Source organism: Mauremys mutica, chromosome 17, assembly GCF_020497125.1.
Source record: "Mauremys mutica isolate MM-2020 ecotype Southern chromosome 17, ASM2049712v1, whole genome shotgun sequence".
NCBI lineage: Eukaryota > Metazoa > Chordata > Testudines > Geoemydidae > Mauremys > Mauremys mutica.
The window spans coordinates 10,908,506-10,933,634 of NC_059088.1; the positions used below are offsets into that span (position 1 = coordinate 10,908,506).

Sequence of the window (25,129 nt, forward strand, 5' to 3'; positions counted from 1 at the left end):
GTATGAGGCCTCCTGCACTGACCCCCAACTGCGCTTCCCAGATCCCACTGAGATCCCCTGCCATTGCCCCTGGGCTATTCCAGCCCCCCCAGTCCCCAGTAAGATCTCCCCTCTCCCTGGCCTATCCCAGTCCCCTGCACTCCCACAGCAGTGTCCCCCCTTTCTCCCTTCCCACAGGGCTAGTCTACGCCCCTCCCCCCAGGCTCATGCATCTGTCCTGATACGTTTCCCTTCAGACTGCGGGGCCGGAAGCCAGCACCCCCCAGCGCCGAGGCCGGGGAGACGGCTAACGGCAGCCAGGTGGAGCACACGGTCAACGAGGCCAGTGTGATCTACAGCACCGTCACCAGGATCCCCATGGTATGTACCTGTGGGGAGCGGGGGACCAAGCCCACCTGCCCTCCCCACCCCGTCTCTGCCCCCTCCACTCCTTCTGCTTCCCACCCCCATAACCAATGCATGAATATAAGCCAGGCTTTCACCAGGGCACACAACCCCCCATGTATGCCCGGTGCAAGAAATGCACCCCTGCCACCAGTCTGGGCCCCCTGAACTGTGTGGGGTTGGTTCCTGCATGCAGAAAATGTACCTCATCCCTCGGGTCTCGCTCAGAGGGGAGGACATGCAGCGAATGCATTCATGTGCACTCACAAGGTGCATGGGACTAGATTGGGGCTGCAATTCTGTCAATCCCTGGACATCTCCCAAATGCACCAGCTGGGAAAGAAATGCATTTCTGCAGCTGCCTGCTATAGTATTAGGTGCATATGCTCAGACAATGCATGCAGGGTGCACCGTGTCTGTTGCAAATATATGCACCCTGCAGAAAATGCAACAAACGCATCAGCATCGTGTATGCAACCACAACATGCATGGGATCAAATCATGCATGCACAGTGCATACAATGTACACAACCTCTTGCATATTGCTAATGCATGGCCAGTGCAGCCAATGCAGAGAATGCATTAATTTAGCTAGTGCTGCCCCAAGTGCTTGATGCATGAAATGCAGAGACAACATTTCCTGAACCTGTTCTGCGATGAGAGGCATGAGACGAAATCCTGCATTCGTAGTGCATTAAATGAACATACCCACACACATGTTGCTAATGCGTGGCCTGTGCAGGTGAGGCAGTGAATGCATTAACCGAGCTGGTGCTGGCATGGGATTGGCTCATGAGTGCACACCCAAACCCACGCCTCTTGCTAGTGCACACCCGATGCCGGAAATGTATTTGCATGGAGGGTGGGGGAAACGAGGCCTGGGGCAGCCCATGAAATCAGCTCAGCAGGGTGGATGCAAGTCTCTGCCTGGTGTCTCTGCCTTGCTTCTCACTCAGCATCACAAGACTCCAGCCGGCCGCCAGACCAAAGGCATCCAGGATGGGGCTGCAGCAGCACAGGCCCCGCTAGGCCCCGGGAAGCCAGAGGAGCTGCACTACGCCTCCGTCGAGTTCTCCAAGCTGCAGCGCAAAGGAGGGGAGCCTTCAGAGTCCCCAGACATGGAATATTCTGAGGTCCGGCGCAAATAGCCCTCTTGAACCATGGGCCAAGGTTGGAATCTCTGGCCCATCCAGTGCAGGGGGGTCACAGTGTGGAGGGAAGGGGGAAGGGGTCGGCCGAGGGCTGGACCTGTGATGTGGGAAACCTGGGTGCAAATCCCTGCTCCGGCCTGGACTCAGAGCGGAGTCAACTAGGCCTTGGAGATGCTGGAGCACTGCATTGTGGGGAAGTATCACAGAGTCCTCTGCAGCCGGGTCTCAAAGCCTGCCCCCTCCCAAACCCCACTGCTCCCGGGGGAAAGAGCATCTCACCCCTCAGCCCCAGAGAGTCTCTCTTCTACCCTGCCTGAGTCCTCAACAACTTGTTTCACAGATGGACAGGATTTTTAAACCTCAAGGGTAGCAGCTGGTGGGAGTGGAGGGATGGGTTTGTGTCTAAGCTGCTTCTAATCTCTGCTTTGCTAAAAATGCTGTAGGGTGAGGTTGCTACATTTGTCTAGCCTCAGTTTCCTTACCCCAAAAATCAGGATAATAATGGTGCCCTGGGCTATTTACATTATAAACTCTTAGTGGCAGGGGTGGTCTCTCACTGTGTCTAAGCAGCGCCTGGCACAACAGGGTCCTGGTATCTGTCAAGGTCAATCAGTGCCACATGATTATAACTTCTTAATAACAATGTTCTATTAAAGGTAACTTGTTCACTCCAAAGCCAAAAACATCCAACTGTAAAATTCCCTGTTTACAAGCTGTTACTTGAAATAGATTTTCATGTATCATATTTTGTCATGGCTACTTTTTCAACAAAGAGTCAATAACCACTATGACTTATTTGTGTCCAGTAAAGAATCAGTTTTCACGTCTGCCTTTCCCCTGGGAGGGCCCCGATCGCAGCTGGTTTCTGGGCAGGGCCAGGCATAACTCAGCCCCAATTCCAGCTGGGGCAGGGCCTGTCTCTTGCTGTGTATGATCAGCATCTGGCACAATAGGGCCCTTGTCATAAACATACAGGTAAGAGGAGCATAAAATCCCTCCTTTACCTCTAAGGGGTAAAGAAGCTCAAATAACCTGGTTGGCACCTGACCAGAAGGATCAATGGGGAATGAAAATACTTTCCAATGTGGGGGACGGAGGAGAGGTTTTGTTTGTGCTCTTTGTGTGTGCTCCCTCGAGATGGAGAGGGACCAGGGCAGGAAAAACACCTCTCCTAAAACCCTACTTGAAATAAGCATCTAAGGTTACTAAAATTGTAAGTAACAGCAAGGAAATGCATTAGATTATCTTTTGTTTTAGCTTGTGACTTTTCCCTGTGCTAAGAGGGAGGTTTATTCCTGTTCTTCTTCGAGTGATTGCTCCTATCCATTCCATGTAGGTGTGCGCGCCGCGCGTGCACGGCTCTTCGGAACATTTTTAGCCTAGCAACTCCGGCGGGCCGGCTGGCGCCCCCTGGAGTGGCGCCGCCATGGCGGCGGATATATACCCCAGCCGGCCCGTCCGCTCCTCAGTTCCTTCTTTCCGCCCGTGACGGCTAGTAGGAACAGTGGAGTGATCTGCTTTCCTCCACAGCCTTAGCATTCTCCGATCGTTAGTGTATATAGTTATCATAGTTGTTAAGTCTTGTTAATAGTTCTATAGTTAGTGTTTACGATAGTCATTAGGGAATTAGAGGGGTTAGCCCTCTTCTTCCGCCCCGGTGCGGGCTTATGCCCGGACCGGCGGGTTTCAAGCCCTGCGCGGCTTGCCAGCGGTCTATGCCGGTAAGTGACCCGCACGACTCCTGCCTCCGCTGTCTTGGAGAGTCGCACCGGTCGGACAAGTGCCCCATTTGCGTCGCTTTCAGGCCTCGCACCAGGAAGGAACGGGACTCATGGTTGAAACAACTCCTCATGGAGTCAGCTCTCCAACCTCCGGCACCGGCACCGACGGCGCCAAAGACTGCCTCAGCTAGCAGCGCGCCGACCGCACCCAGCCGCCCCGGTGCCGATGCATCTCGGCACCCGGCGCCGAAGACCCGGCACCGCTCCCTCTCCCCGGGAAAGAAGCGCAAAGTGCCGAAGACGGTCTCTGACAAGCACAAGAGACCGTTAGCCCAGCCGCCTCCGACTTTAACGGTGCAGGCTGAGGCTGTGCACAAAACGTGCACCGTGCTGTCGACTCCGGCGCCGCAAGGCCCGTCGAGTCCGGCACCGCCCAGCTCCCCGGTACCTACCGAGGAGGAGCTGAGGCTGCCATCCACGCCTGAGGCGTTCGCGACGGCAAGACATTTGATTGACCTTACCGCTGATGCAAGCGCTCAGCTGCCGTTGCCACCGGTGCGGACTCTCAAATCTATTGGGAAGCCACTTATGATGCGCCCCCCGTCCCCGGGCGACCGAGCTGATCGCAGCACCGCCGCCAGATCTCGATCCCGATCTCGCTCACGGCACCGCTCTCCACCGCACCGGGCACGACGATCCACGTCAAGACGACGCTCCCCGTCTCCTCGCCGGTCGCAGTCCCGGTAACGCTCCCAGTCGCGGTACCGGTCGCACTCCCGACGACGTTCCAAGTCCCGGTCGCCGAGTCGCCGGCACCGTACCAGGTCCGGCTCCAGGCACCGCGAGAGGCGTCGAGAGTCACGTAGCCGCTCCAGGCGCCGCCGCACGCGGTCCAGATCCGCATCCCGGCACCGTCGGTCGAGCTCCCGGCACCGTCGGTCGCGCTCCCGACGCCGCAGGTCGAGCTCCCGGGGCCAAAGGTCGAGCTCCCGGGGCCAAAGGTCGAGCTCCCGGCACCGCCGGTCGAGCTCCCAGCACCGCGCCACGCGCAGGTCCCGTTCGCCGGCTAGACCACGTGACGACCGGCACCGTCCGTCGGCACCGCGGGGGCAACGCTCCTTAACACCTTTTTTAACGACCTGGAAGACAACATAAAATCAGCCGTGGTCAAGTTTGCAGATGACACACAGATGGGGGGAGTGGCAGATAATGAGGAGGCCAGGTTACTGCTGCAGAGCACTCAGGGTCGCTTGGTAAACTGGCCACATGGAAACAATGTGTGTTTCAATAGGGCTAAATGTCAACATGTACAACTAGGAACACAGGGTGTCAGCCGGACTCACAGGATGGGGGACGCTCTCCTGGGCAGCAGGGACTCTGACAACAATTCGGGGGTGATGCTGGATAAGTAGCTGAACAGGAGCTCCCGGTGCGATGCTGCGGCCGTCCTGGGTGCATCAACAGTGAGCTCTGGAGTCAGAGCAGGGAGGTGATTTTCCCTCTGGATCTGGCCCTGGTGCGACCGCTGCTGGGATCCGGTGTCCAGTTCTGGTGCCCGCAGTTCCAGAAGGACATTGACCCATCGGGGAGGGCTCAGAGAGGAGGCAGGAGAATGATTAACAGGTTAGAAAACCTGCCTCCGAGTGCACATCTTTTCCTTCAGTAACTGTCTAACGACGACGTTCGCATCGTAACCTTTGGAACTGGGTGCTAGGAACGGGCAGTCCCGGAACTCTTTGCCAAGAAAGGTCTTAACAAAGGTAGAAAGACACTCACTGCCCTTAAATTCCCAGGATTTTTCCAGCTTTAGAGACACCGAAACAATGTAATTGGGTATGTGCAGCCCAGCCTCCTGCGTGCATTCAAAATCGTAAAAAATACACTTTCCTGGTGATCTGGGCTTTCGAATGCTGCCCATGAAACAGAGCTGGCTGTCTACATCACGGGTGATCAAACCCTGACACTGCTTACAGAGCCTCCCTTTACCCCTGTGCCCCGAACTGGGGCTGATCGGCCGGAGGTGGAGCAAACTCACTGACTGGAAACTTCCTCTTGTACGAGATCTGCTTAGCAACCAGCCTCCCAGCACAGCCACTGATGCCCACACACAGGGGGGCAGAGCTTACGTGCCACTGGCCTGGGGCAGAGCGGGCCAGAGTCTGTCTGGGATACCGAGCCAGGGTGGGAGACTTGGGAGGGCCCGGCCGTCAGGACTGGCCTCAATGCCTCTTTTAGCTATAGGATTTTCCCAGACACTTCTGCAGCTCAGCACTGGACGAGGGATCCCTGTATTAACAGTCCCCACACCCCACCCCAGATTCAGCTGCATCTCAGCTCTTAAATCGAAGGCTGGAGTCAGCAGCCACTGGAATCCAGCTGCCTTTCCTGAGACCCGCTGCCCCAGCACTGATCACTAGGGAAACCTCAGTGACCCGGGACCTGGGAGGCATTTGAGGAACGGAGAGAAAGAAAACAAACGTCTGCGCTCAATGGACCAGTTCTGATCTGCTGACATTTCCCCTGCTAGGAGACCGCAGGGGGAAATACCCGTGTCCCATTCCCCCTCCCCACAGCCAGTCCCCCCCGTGGTGGGGTCAGAAGCCGGCTGTCCATTGGAGCTGCCTATGTCTGGTACAATCTCTCGCTTGCATCGATCGCACCGAGATCTCCAGTCAGTGGATCCAGGTTGTGCAAGACGTTCTGGGGCAGCGTTTCTCAAATGCAGCTTTTCGTGTGGCCTGAGCCTCCCAGGTGGTTATTGGTGGGGGGAGGAGGGGAAGCAGAGGCCCCTCCCCCGGGGTTTGGCCCTGCCCCCTCTGGAGACACAAACACTGGAGGAGCAGGGGGCAAGTGAGTTTCCCACTTTCCCAGGGGTGGTGGGGTCGGTTTTCAGCCCTGGGGTGGCAGGATCCAGCCGTGGGGTTTAGGGCTCCATCTCCGGGCCCCGGGATCCCTCCCTGGGCCCTGGCCCATGGGCTTTGGGCTCTGTCTCCTGGACACGCAGTGCTGGGCTCCCACTGCCTCCCCAAGCCCTCCATCCTGTCCCCCATTGTCTCTGGCCCCCATTGTCTCCCTACCCACCTCCCCATCCAGGGCTTAATTTGTCCCCTGCACTTCCGGGCTGAGTCAGTCTGCTGGGAGAAGGGATATGTGTATGTTTGTCTCTTTTCCCAGCAGACTTAGGAGCTAACTGGGAGGCTGGAAAAAGCTCAGCGGCCGACTCTGTGGGTGCTCTCGGGCTGGAACATCCATGGGGAAAAACAGTAACAACAACAAAAGACAGGAACATTCAAAGCCCCTTATTTGTGTCTCTATTCTGTACAGGTCCAGGAAAGACTAGAGAGAACTGAACATTATTTTATTTTTATTATTGAGTTGGCAAAACCCCCTAAATAAATGAATGACAGTGATTTTGACATGGGTCTGTGCATATTTCTTTGTTTTTCCTAAAGTTAATTCAGTATTTTAGGATTTAGGAAGATTTCTCAGAGTGGCGCCAATGAGCTCTTTGCAGCCGCCCCACCCCAGAGGCGAACGCATCTCAGCTCTGGGTAAGTGATTAGTATCTGCAGCCCGTACAGTGTGATAAGAGGTGCAAACTGCTAGTGTTAAAATATTGTTTGGTAACTGGAATAAGCAGAAATAAAGGGTTAGAGCCGATGCAGGGGCTGGACGCCCCCCTGCCACTACTGGGTTCTGTCCTAGCTGAGGGAGGAGAGTTGGGGGTTAGCAGGGCTCAGAGTCTGGACTCCTGGATTCTATTTCCAGCCCCACAAGCAATATGCAGCCTGCCCCTCTTGCAGGGAAGCCTCAGGCAGTGCCAGCCAGAGGGAGGGGAAGTTGGCAGATGCTGAATTTGGGGTTTCTGACAGAGCATCTGCCCGCAAGGGCCCCTGACAGCTCCCAGTTCTGCTTTCAGGTTTCTGTGCATGCTGCTTCCCCAGGCTCCGAGTCTCAAACCCTGGGGAACCCGGGCTGCAGGGTCGGAGAACCAGGGGCTGCGCCCCCCTCTGCAGGTTTAGGGGTGAGTGGAAATAGGGGGGAGGGATCTAGAAGGTCAGTGGAGACTGGGGTGCCCCTCAATCCCGACCCGCAGCCCCCTTGCTATCGCAGCCCTGGGCTCCCCGCCCCCACAGCCCTGCCGTGGTCCCTCCAGCCTGAGCAGGGTCCCAACCCAGGGCCCCCCCACCATGGGGAGCACACTGGAGGCGTTGGCTCCAGGGGCCACGTACAGCAGGGGGTTCCCCAGATCCCATCTGTCAGCCTCCTTCCTGAGAGCACCTGAGGGCAGCAGAGGGATGGTGGGAAACGGAACTGCCGGGGGTTTCCCCTTCCCCATGGGGGTGGTTTGGGGGGGCAAAGAGGGCAGGTATTGCAGAGGGGGCAGTTATAGATACCCCAGGTTGAGCACATACGTGCAAACTTCTCACACATAGTCCAACTGCGCTCATTCCATTGCCCCCCATGGAGTTGAGTCAGCACAAAGTGTGGGGGTGTGCGGGGCACAGACCCCCTGGGGCTCCCAGATACTCTACAGGGGCAGGGCAGCCCCCCAGGGTTAGGGATGGAGTCTGGATCTCTCAGGGCCGGTCCCTTCCCCTCCAGCCCTGGGCAACGGGGCCCGACCCACCCTGCTCTGGCAGGGGATGGTGCATGGGCCATGGGGGATCCAAGCTCAGACCCGCCCAGCTCACTGCAGTGGATGGGGGAGGGGCAGGCAGGAGTGAGAGGCCTGTACCATTTTAACAGGTAAAGACGGGGGGAAGGTGTGAGTGGCCCAATTCACATATGAGGAGGAGAAGGTGGGAATGGTCCCCACCATTCTCACAAGAAGGAAGAGGATGGAGGGTCTGTAACACTGACAAGGAGGAGAGTCCCAGCTGCAGAAGGAGCAGGGTGGAGCGGGGGGCGGGGTGGAATGCAGCTGTGGGGCAGAGAGGGCAGCATTAGTGTTGTGTATTTGGTTGTCATGGTTTTTGTTGCTATGGCAACTGAGTTAGATTATTATGGGTTAGCTCAGCCGGTTTCAACCGGCTGAGTGAGCTCTCTGTTCTGTAAATAAAATGGTGGTTTGTTAGCTGTCTGCTCTCTGGCCTCAAGTGATTGCTTCCTACACCGGCTGCCCCAAGGGTATAACAAGTGGCGACGAGGGTGAGACTCCGGTGCTGCTCCAGTAACAGAAGGAAGTAGAAGTTAAGGTAAAGAACAAACAAACAAACAAAAGCAGCTTGTTTGCACTGACTGTGAAAGTGAAACTAAAATCATGGTGTCATAAGTAGTTAGTTAAGGGTTAAGTTCTACCTGTAAAGGGTTAACCCAGACCTGGTGAAACACCTGACCAAAGGACCAATCAGGGAAGAGAATTTGAAAATCCCAGAGAGCGGGAACTTGGGTCTCTGTGTTCTTTGTTCTGTGTTCTTAGCCGTCTGGACCTACACCAGACCAGACGCTTAACCAAGTCTGCTCATCTCTCTGAACTAATTTCTTCTATTCAAGCTAGTGAGTATTAGAAGTACTGGGTAATTTCATATAAGAATCCTGTGTCTGCAATTCTGTGTGTATGTATTGATTATTCGTAATTTTGCCTGTATTGTTTGTACTGAGGAAAAGGGAGAAATTTCTCCAGGGATTAATAAGATTAGACCCTATGAATGTCTATCTTGGATTCATAGAGATTGTGTATTTTTTCTCTTCTTTTTTTTATTCTTTTAATAAACTCTTTTAAGTTCAGGACTTGGTTAAGTTCCTTACCTGTGGATTCAGGGGAAGGAAGCTAGGCGCCACTCTGTGGAGACAAGGGTGTCTCCAAGCAGAGAAAGCAGGGAAAGTCTCTGGAAGGAGGAGAGGGAGGGGGGAAGTGGGCTGCTTCCCGGTGTGTAGAGATTCAAGGAGTTTGAATCAAGGTATCTCTCTCTCCGGAGCAGGCTGGAGAGAGGGAAGAGAAGGGAGGGGGAAGGTTCCTCCTCTGTGAGTGGATCTGTGTTCCCAGGGAGTGTCTTTGAAGGGAGACGGGGGGGACAGAGGGGTGTCTCGATTCACCGAAATAATCGAGTGGTGGCAGCGAGAAGGAACCCCACCATAAGGGTTAGGGTAGTGGCAGAATACATGCGGGTCCCCATCTTTGAACCCACAAGCTCAAAGTGGGGGTGAGATCCCATGACCAGGCCTCTGGAACCTTTTGATGAGAATATAGAGCAGTGGCATGTGTATACTGAGCGTTTTGAGCTTTTTTTTATTGCAAATGACATTACAGAAGCGAAGAAGGTGCCAATATTCTTAAGTGTTGTAGGGGCTAAAACCTACTCCCTGCTACACAGCTTACTACACCCTGTTAAGCAAGCAACTAAATCTTACAGTGACATTGTGGAAATCCTGGGGTCCCATTTTTCCCCAAAACCACTGGTAATTGCTGAAAGATATAGGTTCCACAAAAGAGACCAAAAGGAAGATGAAACAGTTGTACAATTTGTAGCCATTCTAAAAAAGCAAGCAGAACACTGTGAATTTAAAGAAATGTTAAATGATGCCCTGCGTGACAGGTTAGTGTGTGGCCTGTACAGTGAAGCTATACGGAAGCGCCTACTGACAGAGGCTCAGCTTACCTTACAGAAGGCTGTTGATATTGCTGTCTCCATGGAACTGGCTACAAGGGAGGCACAATACATCGGTGCACCCCCTAGGGTGCAAAAAGTGTCACAAGAACCGACCCACAAAACTGTGCAGAGTCAAGAATGTTACCGCTGTGGTAAGCCGGGTCACCAGGCATCAGCATGCTGGTGTAAGGACTTGGTGTGTCGACACTGTGACATTGAACATTAAACCTGACAGTCCACCAAAATATCTGAAAGCCCGAACTGTGCCATATGCCATCAGGCCAAAAGTTGAAGCAGACCTGGAGCGCCTGGTCACCAATGGAGTCCTAATACCAGTTACCCATAGCTCATGGGCCACTCCTATCATTCCAATCGTGAAGAAAGATGGCTCTCTCCGGATTTGCGGTGATTTTAAAGTCACTGTCAACCCAGTGTTGTGTGCAGAGCAATACCCGCTTCCCCGCATCGATGACCTCTTCGCAGGCCTGGCTGGGGGACAAAAGTTCAGTAAGATTGATCTGAGTCAAGCATATTTACAGATGCACGTCGATGAAAAGTCCCAAGAGCTGTTGACTATTGTGACTCATAAGGGGCTTTATCGATACTGTCGCCTACCCTTCGGAATAACATCTGCTCCCGCCCTGTTCCAGAGGGCTATGGACCAGATCTGTGTGGCTTGTCAGGAGTTAAGTGCTATCTGGATGATATCCTGGTCACTGGAAGAAATGAAGAGGATCACTTAAAGAATTTAGAGGCTACCCTACAAAGACTGGAAGAGTATGGCCTACGAGTTTGCAAAGACAAGTGTGAATTCTTCAAGCCCTCTGTTGAATATTTGGGACACATCATTGATTCTGCAGGTCTTCATAAGGCCCCTGCAAAAGTTAAAGCTATTGTGGAGGCTCCCCCACCTCGAAATGTAAGCCAGCTGCGCTCGTTTCTAGGACTCCTGAACTATTATGGAAAGTTCATCTCACAGTTAGCCACACTGCTAAAACCACTTCATGAGCTCCTTGGGCAGAACAAGGCCTGGAAGTGGACTGAAGCCTGTGATGTTGCGTTTAACAAAGCTAAGGATGCATTGCTAAATTCTGAAGTTCTAACGCACTTTGATCCATCCTTACCACTGCAATTGGCCTGCGATGCCTCCCCTTATGGAGTGGGAGCAGTCGTGTCACATATTATGCCTTCAGGAGAAGAGAGACCTATTGCTTTTGCTTCACGCACTCTAAGCAAAGCAGAAACTAACTACGCCCAAATCGAACGTGAGGCATTAGGAATTGTTTTTGGAATTCGGAAGTTTCATCAGTACCTGTTTGGGCGAAAATTTACTCTTCTCACAGACCATCGACCTCTGACATCAATTTTTGGACCCTACACAGGCATTCCCCCATTAGCTGCTAGTCGTATGCAACGTTGGGCATTGTTACTTTCAGCACACAAATATGAAATCAAATATCGGAAATCCACTCTACACGGCAATGCAGATGGCCTCTCAAGGTTGCCTTTGCCGGTCAAACACCAAGATAGTGCCCAAAAGGAAATCTTCTACTTTGAACAGGTAGAGAATACACCCATCACTGCTACTCAGATAAAGAAGGCAACTCGCGTTGACCCAGTATTGTCCCAAGTTATGGACCTGGTGATGCATGGAAAATCTCAACAAACCTCTCCGGTCTCATCCGACCTTGTTCCCTACATGTCCAAGCGGACGGAGTTATCGGTCCAATCTGGTTGTTTGTTGTGGGGGAGACGTGTCATTATTCCAACACCCCTGAGATCACAGATGTTAGAACAGCTACATTCCGGTCACTGTGGAATAGTGCGCATGAAGGAAATTGCACAAAGCTATTTTTGGTGGCCTGGACTGGACAGCGCTATTGAAGAGAAGGCAAAAGCTTGTATGTCATGTCAGGGTGTGAGGAATGCACCCCAGTGGGCACCCCTACACCCATGGGACTGGCCTGAAAACCCGTGGCAACGTATTCACGTTGACTTTGATGGCCCCCTTGAAGGAAGCATGTTCTTGGTGGCAATAGATGCCCATTCTAAATGGCCAGAAGTCTCTATAATGTAGTCCACTTCTGCAGAGAGTACTATCCAAAAACTACTAGGACTCTTTAGTCGTTTTGGTCTGCCAGAACAACTTGTGAGCGACAACGGACCACACTTCGTTTCTCAGGAGTTTCAAAATTTTATGAAGGCAAATGGGATACACCACATCACGTCAGCACCATATCATCCGTCCACCAACGGATTAGCTGAAAGATTTGTGCAGACAATGAAAAACGCTTTGAAATCAGCAAGGGGACAACACTCCATTCAAAAGCGTCTAGATATCTTTTTACTTTCCTACAGAAACACACCTCATGCTACGACCCACGCATCTCCGGCCTTTCTAATGATGGGACGACAGCTGCGCACTTGCTTTGATCTGCTGAAACCTTCTGAACCCCGACAAATTGTGCAACATCAGCAGCAATATCAAGTCATCAGATGGGCACCCAGAGCAAAAGACCGAACCTTTAGCCCGGGACAGCCAGTTTTGGCTCGGAATTATACTTCCAGAGCTAAATGGGTTCCGGCCACAGTCATCACTCAAACAGGACCTGTTTCCTACACAGTCCGGACTGCAGAGAATCTTACCTGGCGGCGACATGTAGATCAGCTGTTGCCAGGTCATGCCAGTCCTCAGGACCCATCTGCAGTTGAGGGGTCTGATTTCAACTCTTCTGGTGAGGGACCGAATCACGAGTCCCCTGTTTCTGACTGTTCTCCTCCATTACTGCCGGCGGCTGAGATACCCCTTTGCCCAGCACAAGCTGATACCACCTCCTCACCTGTTCGTGCTGAGGACCGTGAGCCCCTAGTGCTTTCGGGTGCAATAACACCAGAAGTTCGCCGTAATCCACCTAGAGACAGAAGGCCTCCTCATCGGCTGGATCTTTAGCTAGGGCGAACCCACGGGTATGGGGCAAAATAATCCCCAGGGTTTAGCCGGGAATGGAGGCAGTCTACCCTCCTTCTCTAGTCTAGTGTGTGTTTTATTTAGGGGATGTTCTTATTAGGGGGGGGAGGAATATGTTGTGTATTTGGTTGTCATGGTTTTTGTTGCTATGGCAACTGAGTTAGATTATTATGGGTTAGCTCAGCCAGTTTCAACGAGTGAGCTCTCTGTTCTGTAAATAAAATGGTGGTTTGTTAGCTGTCTGCTCTCTGGCCTCAAGTGATTGCTTCCTACACCGGCTGCCCCAAGGGTATAACAATTAGCGCCCTATCCTGTCTGCAGAGTTCACTGTGCGTTGTGTGAAGAAATACGTCCTTACATTTCTTTTAAACATGCCGCCTATTCATGACATTTGGGGACTTCTAGTTCTTGTGTTATGGGAAGAAGTAAATCATACCACCGTATTTACTGTCTCCACACTAGTCAGGATTTTACAGACATCTATGATATCCCCCCTTAGTCGTCTCTTTTCCAAGCTGAACAGTCCCAGTTTTCTTAATCTCTCCCACACCCATCATCATTTTTGTTGCCCTTTTCTGAATCTTTTCTAATTCCAATTTGAGATGGGGCCTCCAGAACTGCATGCAGTATTCAAGATTTGAGTGTTACCATGGATTTATATAGGGGCAATATGATATTTTCTGTCTTATTATCTATCCCTTTCTTAATGATGCCCAACAAATTCTTTTGATGGCCGCTGCACATTGAGTGGGTGTTTTCAGAGAACTATCTATAGTGACTCCCAGATCTCTTCCTTGAGTGCTAACAGCTAATTTATACCCCATCACTTTATATGTATAGTTGGGATTATGTTTACAATGGGCATAACTTTTCATTTATTAACATTGAATTTCATCTGCCATTTTCTTACCCAGTCACCCAGTTTGGTGAGATCCCTTTGTAGCTCTTTGCGGTCAGCTTTGAACTTAACTATCTTGAGAAGTTTTGTATCATCTGCAAATTGTTCCACCTCACTGGTTACCCCTTTTTCCAGATCAGTTATGAACATATTGAACAGCACTGCTCCCAGTACAGACCCCTGGGGACACCACTATTAACCTCTCTCCACTGTGAAAATTAGCCATTTATTCCTGTCCTTTGTTTGCTATCTTTTAACCAGTCACTGATCCTGGAGAGGCCCTTCCCACTTATCCCATGACAGCTCACTCTGCTTAAGAGTATTTTGGGGAGGAACCTTGTCGAAGACTTTCTGAAAATCTAAATACATGGACTGGGTCACCCTTGTCCACATGCTGTTGACTCCCTCCAAAAATTCTAGTAGTTTGGCGACCCATGATTACCCTTTACAAAAACCATATTGAGTCTTCCCCAACAAATCTATGCATCTGGTCATTCTGCTCTTTGCTATACTTTCACTTTACTATAATTTCAACCAGTTTGCCCATCACTGAAGTTAGGCTTATTGGCCTTCAACTGCTGGGATCACCCCTGGAGCCTTTTTTAAAAATTGGTGTCACATTAGCTCTCCTCCAGTCATCTGGTACAGAAGCTGATTTAAATGAGAGTTAGTAGTTCTGCAATTTCACATTTGAGTTCCGTCAGACGTCTTCTCCAGCTTCCTTATGAGAATGTCATGTGGGACTGTGTCAAAAGCCTTGCTGAAGTCCAGGTATGTTATGTCCACCGCTTTCCCCCAGCTCCCAACCAGTTACCTCGTCAAAGAAGGAAACCAAGCTGGTTTGGCAGGATTTGTTCTTGGTAAATCCATGCTGGTGATCACACTTTCGTCCTCACAAATTGAAGGTTTTATACATTGTTCTAGTGGCTTTCCAGGTGTTGAGGTCAGGCTGACAGGTCTATAGTTCCCCGGCTCCTCCCTTTTCCCCCTTTTAAAGATGGCCACTCTGTTAGCCCTTCCCCTGTCTTATGGGACCTCTCCTATCATCCATGAGTTTGCAAATATTATTGCCAGTGGCTCCAAGTTTTCTTCGACTAATTCCTTCAGCCCCCTGGGTTGAACAGCTTCCTGCCCCACTGATCAGAATTCATTCAAATTGGCCGGAACATCTCTGACGTGTTCTTCACGGATCCCGATCTGCCGCCCTTCCCCTTTGTTGTCTGTGGTAACTTCATTGGTTGCCTGCTCACATGTTATTTTACATTAAAGCAAAGCAGGCACTGAGCAGTACTGTCTTCTGACCATCTTCTGTCACCAGATCAGGATTTTCTGGCCGCTCTCATGATTCTTAGAGGAAAATCTCAGGATTTTTTTTGCCAATTTAAAGATTTTTTAGCCCACGATCTCTCAGGATCATCTGGTGATTTGGGATTTTCTGAGGAGGGGGAAGTCACTGCGCTGCCAGCAGCCCCAGATCAGCCCCCTGCAGGGCCCAGCAGCACTGATGGTCCCCCAGGCAGAGCTGCGCCCTCCTAGAACTGCCTCTGCTCTCACACTACTCACCCGCTCTATGTCTATAGGTCTGTCCCAGTTGGATGCCCCAGACATGGGCAGAGCCCTGCTGCCACAGCATGACGCCGGGGAAAGGGAGCTCCCGCCTCAGGGCCCCTCCTGGAGAGCAGGGGGTCCTGCCACGCTGAGGGTCCTGATCCTCGCCCTGCTCTGGAGTGGTAAGTAAGCAGCACCTGCAGCCCCAGGGCAGGGGGAAGGGCAGAACCTGCGCTAAGCGGGGCCAGGTCTGTCCCAGGACTTGGAAGGGAGACTGGCCAGAGGGGGAGGGGAGGCCAATGCCCCAGTGCAGTGCTAGGGGGCGCTGAGTGACAGAGAGTGGGGGCAGGGGATTCGTTGTAGGGAGGGATGGAAAGTAAATGGAGTCAGAATTGGTTGAGGACCCAGGGCTGGGCTCGCATGGGGCTGTTGGTCAGGAGTGAGGGGAACTGGCAGAGCTGTGGGGGGAGTTTGGGGGGGGGCTCTGCTCTCACTTCGTTCCCTCCCTATCCCCTGCAGGGTCCCTGTCCCAGCTGCCTGGATTTACCCTGACGGTGCCGCAGTCGGTGTCGGTGCAGGAGGGTCTCTGCGTTCTCGTTCCCTGCACCTTCACGTACCCAGCCTCCTTCGACACCGACAATCCCTTGGCCCAGCTCTACGGACACTGGTACAAGGAGCCTGCTACTGGCCAGGATCTTCCCGTGGCCAGCAGTATCTCCAGCCTGAGGGTGTCGCAGGAGACCAAGGGCCGGTTCCGGCTGACAGAGGATCCGGCGCACGGTGACTGCTCCCTGCAAATCAGTGATGCCCAACGGATGGATGCGGGGAGATATTCCTTTAGCTTTGAGAAAGGCGCGTTTGAACACACTTACCGCTCCAATTCCGATGGCTCTGACCCTCCGCTCACGATCTCCGTGACAGGTAAGAGCAGCCGCAGTCACCGCTTGTGAGGGTTCCCCGCACTCTGAACTCTGTGGTACAGATGTGGGCACCCGCATGAGAGACCCCTTAAGATTATATTCTACCAGCTTTGGTTAAACCTTCTCCAAGGTACAAGTTCCTTTCTTTGTCCTTGGACAGTATTGCTGCCACCACCATGTGATTTATAGAAAAATCCAGGGAAGAGTAACTTGGAATCCCTGTCCCCCCAAAATATCCCCCTAAGCGCCTTCACCCCCTTTCCTGTGGAGGCTGGAGAATAATGTACCAACCAATTGGTTAGCAATGTGTGCACAGACCAGACGCTTTGTCTTCAGGACACTGACAATCAATCAGGTTCTTAAAAGAAGAACTTTATTTACATATATAAAAAAAGAATCACAACTGCAAAATGAGTTTGGAAGGTAACTTCACAGGGTAAACAAAAGATTTAAAACACAGAGGATTCCCCTCTGGCTCAGCTTCACAGTTACAAAAACAGGAATCAAACTACATCTGTAGCAAAGCTAAAACACAAGATAACCTAGTGCCTTTCCTTGCCTACTTACAATGTCTGGGTTTTTAGATCTATTCTTCCAGGTATATTTGCAGGAGCTGTTGTACCTGCTTGGTCTCTCCCTCCGTCCAGAGAGGGAACAACAAAGAGAGCAACAAACAAATCCTCCCCCCACCCCCACAGATTTGAAAGTTTCTTCTTTCCTCATTGGGCCTCTGGTAAGGTGCCAACTAGGTTATTTGAGCTGATGAACCTCTTACAGGGAAGGCGATTTAGTACAGCTGCCAAAGAGGGATTCGATGCTACTGCACACAGAGAGTTGTTACTTGTCCCTCTATATTTATTACACCGCTCATCAGCCCCCCTGAGCGAGCCAGTCCCGCCCTGGGGCCGGATCGGGGTCGCACTGCTAACGGGCAAACGTCTCATCTCCCTGAGTGATTCTCTCCCCTCTCCCCGTGTCTCAGGGCTGACGGAGGAGCCAGAGATCCAGATCTCGCCGGCGCGGGGGCTGCCAGGGACGCTGCTGGCCGGGCAGCCGGTGACTGTGACCTGCACGGCCCCTGGGCGCTGCTCCGGGCCCCCTTCCCGAGTCACCTGGATGGGGCCGTTCAGCGACACAGCCCGGGACATCTCAGTCCAGCTGGCGAACGGCACCTGGGCCCACAGTTCCGCGCTCAGCTTCACGCCTGGCCTGGGGGACCACGGCAAAGAGCTCGTCTGCAGTGTCACCTACAGGCCACCACGGGGACCTTCCACCCGCAGAACCGTCCGGCTCCACGTCGGCTGTGAGTGACCCACCCATCCCCTCCACGCCAGCCCCCAGCCCCCTCTGCTGGGATCCCCACCCCCTGGGCTCCTCAGCCCTGCCCTCCATCCCCTCCCCCAACTCAGCCCTGTGCTGGGATCCCCACTCCCCACCATGCACCCTCAGCCAATTCTACTCCAGGCCCCTTCACCCCACACCGTGCAGCCCCTTCTCCCTTGGGATCTTCACCCCTTCCTGCCCCCCCCCGGCTATGGCTCCCCTCTCTACCCTCGACCTGCCCTGCCCCCATAATTTTCTTGTGCTGCGATCCACACCCCTCATTCCAATGCCCCTGTTCCGGAATTCCCTCCCTCATCCTAGCCACCCCAGTTCCCCCTGAGATCCCCCCAGGCTGTCCCACCGCGTCTACTCCCCCCTCCCCTTTCTGCCAGGATCGGTGGATGCTCTATATGGGGCAGAGTGTTAACGGGACCCAGTCACTGTCCGGCACTAAACACGCTGCAGGATCGGTGCCCAGAGATCTCGGCCCACCCTGCCCCAGGGCAAACCCCCGTTAAATGGCCTGTGACCCTCGCGCTGCCGATCCAGGTCAGAGGGAAAATCAGCCGCCACCTTTGCGAGGTGAAGGATCAAATCAGGCCTCACTGTAAGGACGGCCCTTGTTCCCTTCAGCCGGAGGGAGATTTAGAAGGAACCTGCCCCCCCGTGCCCTGCCCCCGTGTCTGAGCCCAGGCCCCAGCCAGACCCCGAACGTCTACACAGACCTCGGAGGAAACTTCCGCGCTGCAATCAGAGACCCTCAGCCCGAGCCCCGCGAGCCCGATCCAACGGACCCAGGCTCTGAGTCTCGGCGCCGTGGGGCTTTGAGGGTAGCGTGGACGGACCCTTCCAGGCTAGTGTCCGTCTGTTCCGGGTGTTACTTTTAGCCACTCCTCTGGGTGCAGGTGGGCTGCAAAATACCCAGGCCATGGCCAGCTAACAAAAGGAGAGGGCTGGGGAGAGACGAACTCAGGGGGGAAGGCAAAGGACCCATGACGGGGGTGTCTGATGTCCCTGGTGGTGGCTGGGTCTGGAGTGGGAGTGGAAGTGGGGTTATTTAGACCCCTGGCTCTGTCCCGCCCTGGGGAGGACACGTTTGGGGAGCAGGACGCTAAATACCCAGGTGCCCGGCGTACGGCAGCGCTGGTGACACTCGCTCAAGTACCCAGGCCTGAGCAGCCCGGCCCCTCGTTAGTGACTCTGCCAATTAGGCTGAGTTTTGACCCCCCTGGTTTTGGTCCCTTGGGTTTCCATTTCCCACAGTTCTGGTTCCCCGGCGCGGCCCTAACCCGGCCCCTGGGTTCCGTCGGGCGCCTCTTGGGTGGGGCTCAGTCGGGTCTGTCGCTTCCCTTCCCCGCCCACGGGTCTTGTGTCACCTCAGGGACTTTCCCGTCCCCCAGCTGAGCTCACAGCGAGGGGCCATGTCTAGGCTCAGGGATCACTAGTGACAACCCCCCTCCCCGGTGCTGTGCAGCCCCCCTGATCCCCACTGTCTGGTTTGTGTTACAGACCCGCCCAGGCCCCCCAACATCACCTGGACCCTGACCAGGAACGGACGCCCCGGTGAGAGGCCACGCTGTGAGCCCCGGGAATCAGCGAGCGCCTCCTAGTCACGCTCTGCCCGCGCTCAGGACAGGGGCCAGGCTCAGCTGGGCCAGGCTGCTCTATGTTCAGAGGGGAGAGCCTGAGGAAGCCACAGGACTGTAGGGAGGGTGGTGGGGGAAGCGGGCCCAGTTCTCTCTTTCTCCAGACCCAGAGGCAGCACTAGGGGGAGCTGGGCAGTGGGGATGCGATGGGTCAGGGATCGATCTCTGCGACAGAGACCTGCTGCCATGGAAAGTCACCAAGATTGTGTTCCTTCCCCAGAGCTGCTACGTCTCCACACTGGGTGAGGGCTCCTCATGTAAACAGCCCCCGTTTCCCACCCCAGAGGCAGGGCTGGCTCCAGGCATCAGCTCAGCAAGCAAGTGCTCGGGGTGACACATCGGGCTCTTCGGCAGTAATTTGGTTGAGGGTCCCTTGGTCCCTCTCGGAGGGAAGGACGTGCTGCCAAAGATGAAAGCGGCACAGTAGACCTACTGCCGATCGCGATTGCGGCTTTTTTTTTTCCCAGCACTTGGGGTGGAAAAACCCTGGAACCAGCCCTGCCCAGAGGTGGCTGAATCTCGGTTCCTTAGCGGAGGATCTCTGGGGGGCCTAACCTGCCTGTTCCTCTCCTCCAGTGCCAGATGCGTGGGGAGCTGAGGGCGAGGTCGTGTCTCTGGAGACCCAGGAGGGCGACTCCCTGAGTCTGAGCTGTGAGCCTGGGAGCAGAGCCGAGGGCACCCTGATCTGGGCCAAGGGGAAGGAGTCCCTGAGCCCCGGCCAGGGAGGGGCCGGGTGCCTGGAGCTGCCGAATCTCAGCAGAGGGGATGCAGGGGAGTATCGATGCTGGGCCAAGAATTCCTACAAGTCGGCCAGCCGGGCCCTGCGTGTGCACGTGCAGAGTAAGGTGCTAGGGGGCGCCGTGCTGCAGTGTGGCAGGGGGTCAGTGGGGGGCTCTCTCCAATCTAATACGTTGCCGTGGGTATTTCAGCTCCAGTGAGGACACTGCAAATCCCCATCTCCAGAGCTAACAGGAGCGACCCCCAGCTATTCCAAAGTATCGCTAGGGGGAGGGGAGTGGGGTACGGGGCCTTTCGCCTCTAGGGGACGCTGGCCCCGATCCAGCCCCCGGGCAGGAACTGGCTGGCTCAGTGTGCGGGCGGCTTCTTGTTATTCCTGTTCCCAGATCCCGGCACCCTGGTGGCCAACGGCTCACAGCTCACAGCCTGGGAGGGCGACTCCCTGCGGTTCCAGCTGCTCGTCAAGTGTGAGTGGGGTTAACCCACGGGACTCCCTGCCACTGGATTTCTCTCTGACTATTGTCGCTGGTTCTCCTGCTCTCCCCAGACAGCCCCTGGCCAGGGACTGGGATGAACCAGACCCCTTGATCCCCTCTGTCTGGTTTCTGTTACAGACCTGCCCGGGCCCCCCAACATCACTGGGACCCTGACCAGGAACGGACGCCCCGGTGAGAGGCCGCGCTGTGAGCCCTGGGAATGAGCGAGCGCCTCCTAGTCATGCTCTGCCCACGCTCAGGGCCTGGCCCCAGGCTCAGCCGGGCCAGGCTCATGGGTGGGGGGTGTCTCAGACCAGGGGAGGCTGAGCTGCCCCAAACAGCCCTACGTGGCCCCGCCCATCCTCTGCCCCCAGGCCCTCTCCTGCTCACTGCCCGCGCTGTTCCCCCAGGGCAGCGCTGGGACCAGGGCTAGGGATACAGGGGGCCGGCCTGCGGCCCGAGACTCCAGGAGGCTAGAGCCCAGTTCCCTCTGTCTCCAGCCCACGGGGCAGCACTAGGGGGTGCTGGGCGGCAGGGAGGAGATGGGTTAGGAACTGATCTGTGTGATGGAGACCTGCTGCCATGCAGGTGCATGGATGTTTTGCAGGTGCATGCCATGCCGGTGCAAGGATGTTTTGCATCCAAGGCGAAACTTCCACCTTGCGCCCTCCCCCATCCCTGAGCCCCCGCCCTGAGGTGCCCCCCTTGCGGCAGCTCCCCTCCTCGGTCCTGAGGCGCCCCCCCGCAGCAGCTCCCCACCCCCCCACCCTCTATCCTGAGGCACCCCTGCCCTGCCTCCTGCCGAGCATGCCGTCGCTACTTCAGTTCTCCTGCCTCCCAGGCTTGCAGGGCCAATCAGCTTAGGCGCCGCAAGCCTGGGAGGCGGGAGAAGTGAAGCAGCCACGGCGTGCTCAGGAAGGAAGCAGGGCAGGGGTGAGCTGGGGCAGGGATTCCCCTGTGTGCTGCCCCCCCGCTTACTTGCTGCAGGCGGCCCTCCCTGTGCTCCCCTGCCCCAGCTCCCTCCACCTAAATGCCGGCGGCGACCGGGGCGGCTGAAGATCCGGCCACCATGGTCGCTGCCAAAGAAAATGCCGCCCCCCAAAATCCTATCACCCTAGGCAACTGCCTAGGCTGCCTAAATGGTTGCACCGGCCCTGCTGCCATGGAAAGGCACCGAGATTGTGCACCCCCCGAGCTGGCTACGTCCCCACGCTGGGTGAGGGGGGCCTGTATAGCCACCGGTGCTGTCCAGCCTCCCTGATCCCCCCTGTCTGGTTTGTGTTACAGACCCGCCCGGGCCCCCCAACACCACTGGGAACCAGACCAGCATCGGACACTCCAGTGAGAGGCTGCGCTGCGAGCCCCGGGAATCAGCGAGCGCCTCCTAGTCACGCTCTGCCCACGCTCAGGGCCCGTCCCCATGCTCAGCCGGGCCAGGCTGACCCATGACCAGAGAGGGGAGCCTGAGGCAGCCACAGGACTGTAGAGAGGAGAGCTCTGCCCATGGGAGGGTGGGGGAAGCGGGCCCGATTCCCTCTGTGCCCAGACCAATGGTGGCATTAAGGGGGCGCTGGGCAGTGGGGATGAGATGGGTCAGGGACCGATCTCTGTGACAGAGACCTGCTGCCATGGAAAGTCACCGAGATTGTGCTCCGACCCCAGAGCTGCTACGTCTCCACACTGAGCGAGGGCTAGGGAGGGGCCGGGCACCTGGAGCTTCCGAGTCTCAGCAGAGGGGACACTGGGGAGAATCGGTGCTGGGCAAAGAATCCCTTTGGGTCAGCCATCCGGGCCCTGCGTGTGCACGTGTAGCGTAAGGCGCAAGGGGGTGCTGTGCCAAACGGAGCAGGGCAGGGCATCAGTGGGGTGGGCTGTGCTGCTGGGAGTGGGGTGGAGAGTCAGTGGGGGGCACTGTGCTGGGGGGAGAGGGGAGAGGCTCACAGCTCACAGCCCGGGAGGGCGACTCCCTGCAGTTCATCTGCTCCGCCATGAGCAGCCCCCCACGCGCCGGGCTGGGGGGCGAGCCAGCTGTGACTGGAGCTTCCCAACGTGACGCCCGAGGATGGGGGGCTGTACGGGTGCTGGGCCCAGAGAGAGGAGAGCTCTGCCCATGGGACGTTCCAGCTGCTCATCGAGTGTGAGTGAGGTTAACCCGTGGGACTCCCTGCCACGGGTGTGAGTGGGTTTAATTAGCAGGACTCCCTACCACTGCATTTGAGTGAGGTTGAGCCGGGAAGCTCCCTGCTCCAGGGTTTCTCTCTCTGACTATTAATTTGTTGCTCTGTCGCCTGCTCTCCCCAGACAGTCCCTGTTCGGGGACTGGGCTGAACTCATCCTGCCAGCGCCAGGGGCTCAGCATCAGCTGCAGCGGCTCCCTGCACTCCCACCGCCCACCCTGGCTCCAGTGGCAAGTGGACGGGGAGTCCCTGGCTGTGAAGGGCTCACAGGGGGCCCTGCAGGTCAGCTCGTGGGCCAAGGGGTATGAGGCCATCAGCACCCTGAGCTGGAAGAGGAGTAGGGATGTGGGGGCTGGCTAGTTCGGGCAGGGGTTGCAGGGATCTATCCCAGACTCTTGGCTTGTTCCATTTCCCACAGGTGGCCTCACTCGGGCATTTATCGAAATCAGCTGCAAACTCGTCTTCTCAGCGACTGGATTCTTCCTGGCCTATTACCTCACCCTGCTCTATTACAGATGGTAACTCAGCTACTGACCCACCTACCGACCTACCCCCACCCATATACCTACCCACCTACCTACCATCTATCCACACACCCACCCAAGTCTGTACCTATCCACCCATCTATGCATCTATTCATCCCCACCCACCCACCCACCTATCTATCCAGACTGCCAGCCACATAAATACCCCAGAATCTCTCTCTCCCAGGAGACCCTGCTGCTGTCATGTAATCAGAAGGAAGGATAGGTGGGGAGCCCAGGAATCCATGATGGCCGACCCACCTACCGACCTTCCCACCCACCGACCTACCCACCGATCTACCCAACTACCCCTCCTCTAGCTACCTACCTACAAACTTACCATCCTACTCACCCACTCACTCACTGACCTACCTATGTACCCATTGACCCAGCCATCTACCTACTACCCCGCCTAGCTACCAACCAACTGACCCAACCACCCACTGACCTACCCACCTACTGATCTACCAACCTAGGTACCCACATACCTCCCATCTACCTACCTACCCAACTACCTACCTACCCAGCCACCTATGTACCCATCTACCCACCCAACACAGGGCCTAGCTACCTACTCACCCACCCATCTACCTACTCACCTACAATCCCACCCACCCATCCACCCACCCTCTATCTATCTATCTATCTATCTATCTATCTATCTATCTATCTATCTATCTATCTATCTATCTATCTATCTATCATCTCGACTGCCAGCCACTTACATACCCCATAATCTCTCTCTCCCAGGACACCCTGCTGCTCTCGTGGAAGCAGAAGGAAGGACAGCCCGGGGGTCAGGGAATCCATGGTGCCCGAGTCTGGCGTGTAGATCAGGCCGTTCCTCAGCCACCGAAGAGCCGACAGGGAATTAGAAACTCAGGGGACTGAGGAATCAGAGAATGAAACCTCAGCTGGGGGACAGACACCCCGGGTGAGGTCAATGGGCCCTGTTGCCTCCCCGGTGTTTAATTTGTATTGAAAGAGATGCCAGAGCTCAGCTGTGGCTCAAATTAAGCCCCGGCAGGGTGGCCTGATACTGGCGGGGGCTGGCCGGGCACCCAGCTCTGAAGGCAGCACCACCGCCAGCAGCAGCGCAGAAGTCAGGGGGGCCTGGCACATGGGGTGTTGCCACCCTCCTGCGCTGATGCTGGGGCTTGTGGTGCCTGGTGCTTGGCACGTGGCTCAAGGCTTCGCGCTCTCACACATGGGCTGCATCTCGCCAGAGCCCACAGCCTCCTGCAGCCCCTCGCCACTCCTGGCTCACCCGGCGGGGGCACCAGTTCAGATTTGGGGTGGGGGGAGGAAACTTTAACCATGATTCCAGGGACTACTTAGGCACCTGAAAACTCTCAGGGCTTTGCAGATAATAACGTAGGGATTAGCTGACAGGAGCACTGTATCTAGCTGTTATATAAAGAATGAAAATATATATACAAACGCCAGTTAAAGCCACGTTTAAAGCTTGTATGTAAATTTAGAAAAATCAGGAGCTAATACAGCAAAATAATCCCAATCCCAAACCTTGTGGTATCAGTTCTGGAGCTTTAACGCAGACATCAATGTGGAAGTTGGGAAAAGCGCAGACATCTTAGTCTGCCAGGAAGAGCAAGAGTCAGGCTAACTCTAACAGCTAATAACGCGAGACTCCCAAGCAGGGCCTGGGCGAGTGGAAAAGGACTGTAAGAGATGCTGGTTTCGACCGTGTGTTAGATAAGAATGGAACACAGACTGTAGCAGAAGTTGCTGAGGAAAGTAAGGTCTCAGGAAGGAATATCTATAAACAAGATGTAGTTGTTGATCATCACTGTATGTAATGAAAGGTATAAATGCTTGACCTCATTGTTTATCTTTTGGGAGACCTGCCATTGTGGTTTCTCCCCCTTGCAATATTGCTTGAGAATAAACTGCCTCTGACATGTAGCAACCAACCTCAGAGTGAGGACTCGTTTTCCTCCTGCATCAGAAACACACGTTTAATACTTCACACACTATCTTTAGTAGAGATAAATAAATACAAATAAAATCTGCTTACGCAGACACACTGTGTTACTGCCATTGT

General features: G+C 54.9%; 1 protein-coding gene and 1 long non-coding RNA gene across 2 annotated transcripts in view; both read left to right on the plus strand.

The window, feature by feature from the left end:
- The window catches only part of LOC123351978 (sialic acid-binding Ig-like lectin 13), a 37,951-nt gene extending 16,197 nt beyond the window's left edge, over positions 1-21,754 (plus strand). The window contains exons 3-9 of the mRNA XM_044991662.1: positions 15,783-16,184; positions 17,166-17,486; positions 19,016-19,069; positions 19,729-19,992; positions 20,277-20,357; positions 20,505-20,558; positions 21,654-21,754. Coding sequence (XP_044847597.1) covers positions 15,783-16,184; positions 17,166-17,486; positions 19,016-19,069; positions 19,729-19,992; positions 20,277-20,357; positions 20,505-20,558; positions 21,654-21,754 — 1,277 coding nt within the window. The remainder of the gene's footprint in view (positions 1-15,782; positions 16,185-17,165; positions 17,487-19,015; positions 19,070-19,728; positions 19,993-20,276; positions 20,358-20,504; positions 20,559-21,653) is intronic.
- A 681-nt stretch (positions 21,755-22,435) lies between these two features.
- Positions 22,436-23,893, plus strand: LOC123351533. Its single transcript, XR_006574034.1, has 3 exons — positions 22,436-22,825; positions 22,962-23,061; positions 23,818-23,893. It is a non-coding gene; the product is annotated as an uncharacterized LOC123351533 (long non-coding RNA).
- The last annotated feature ends 1,236 nt before the right edge of the window (positions 23,894-25,129 follow it).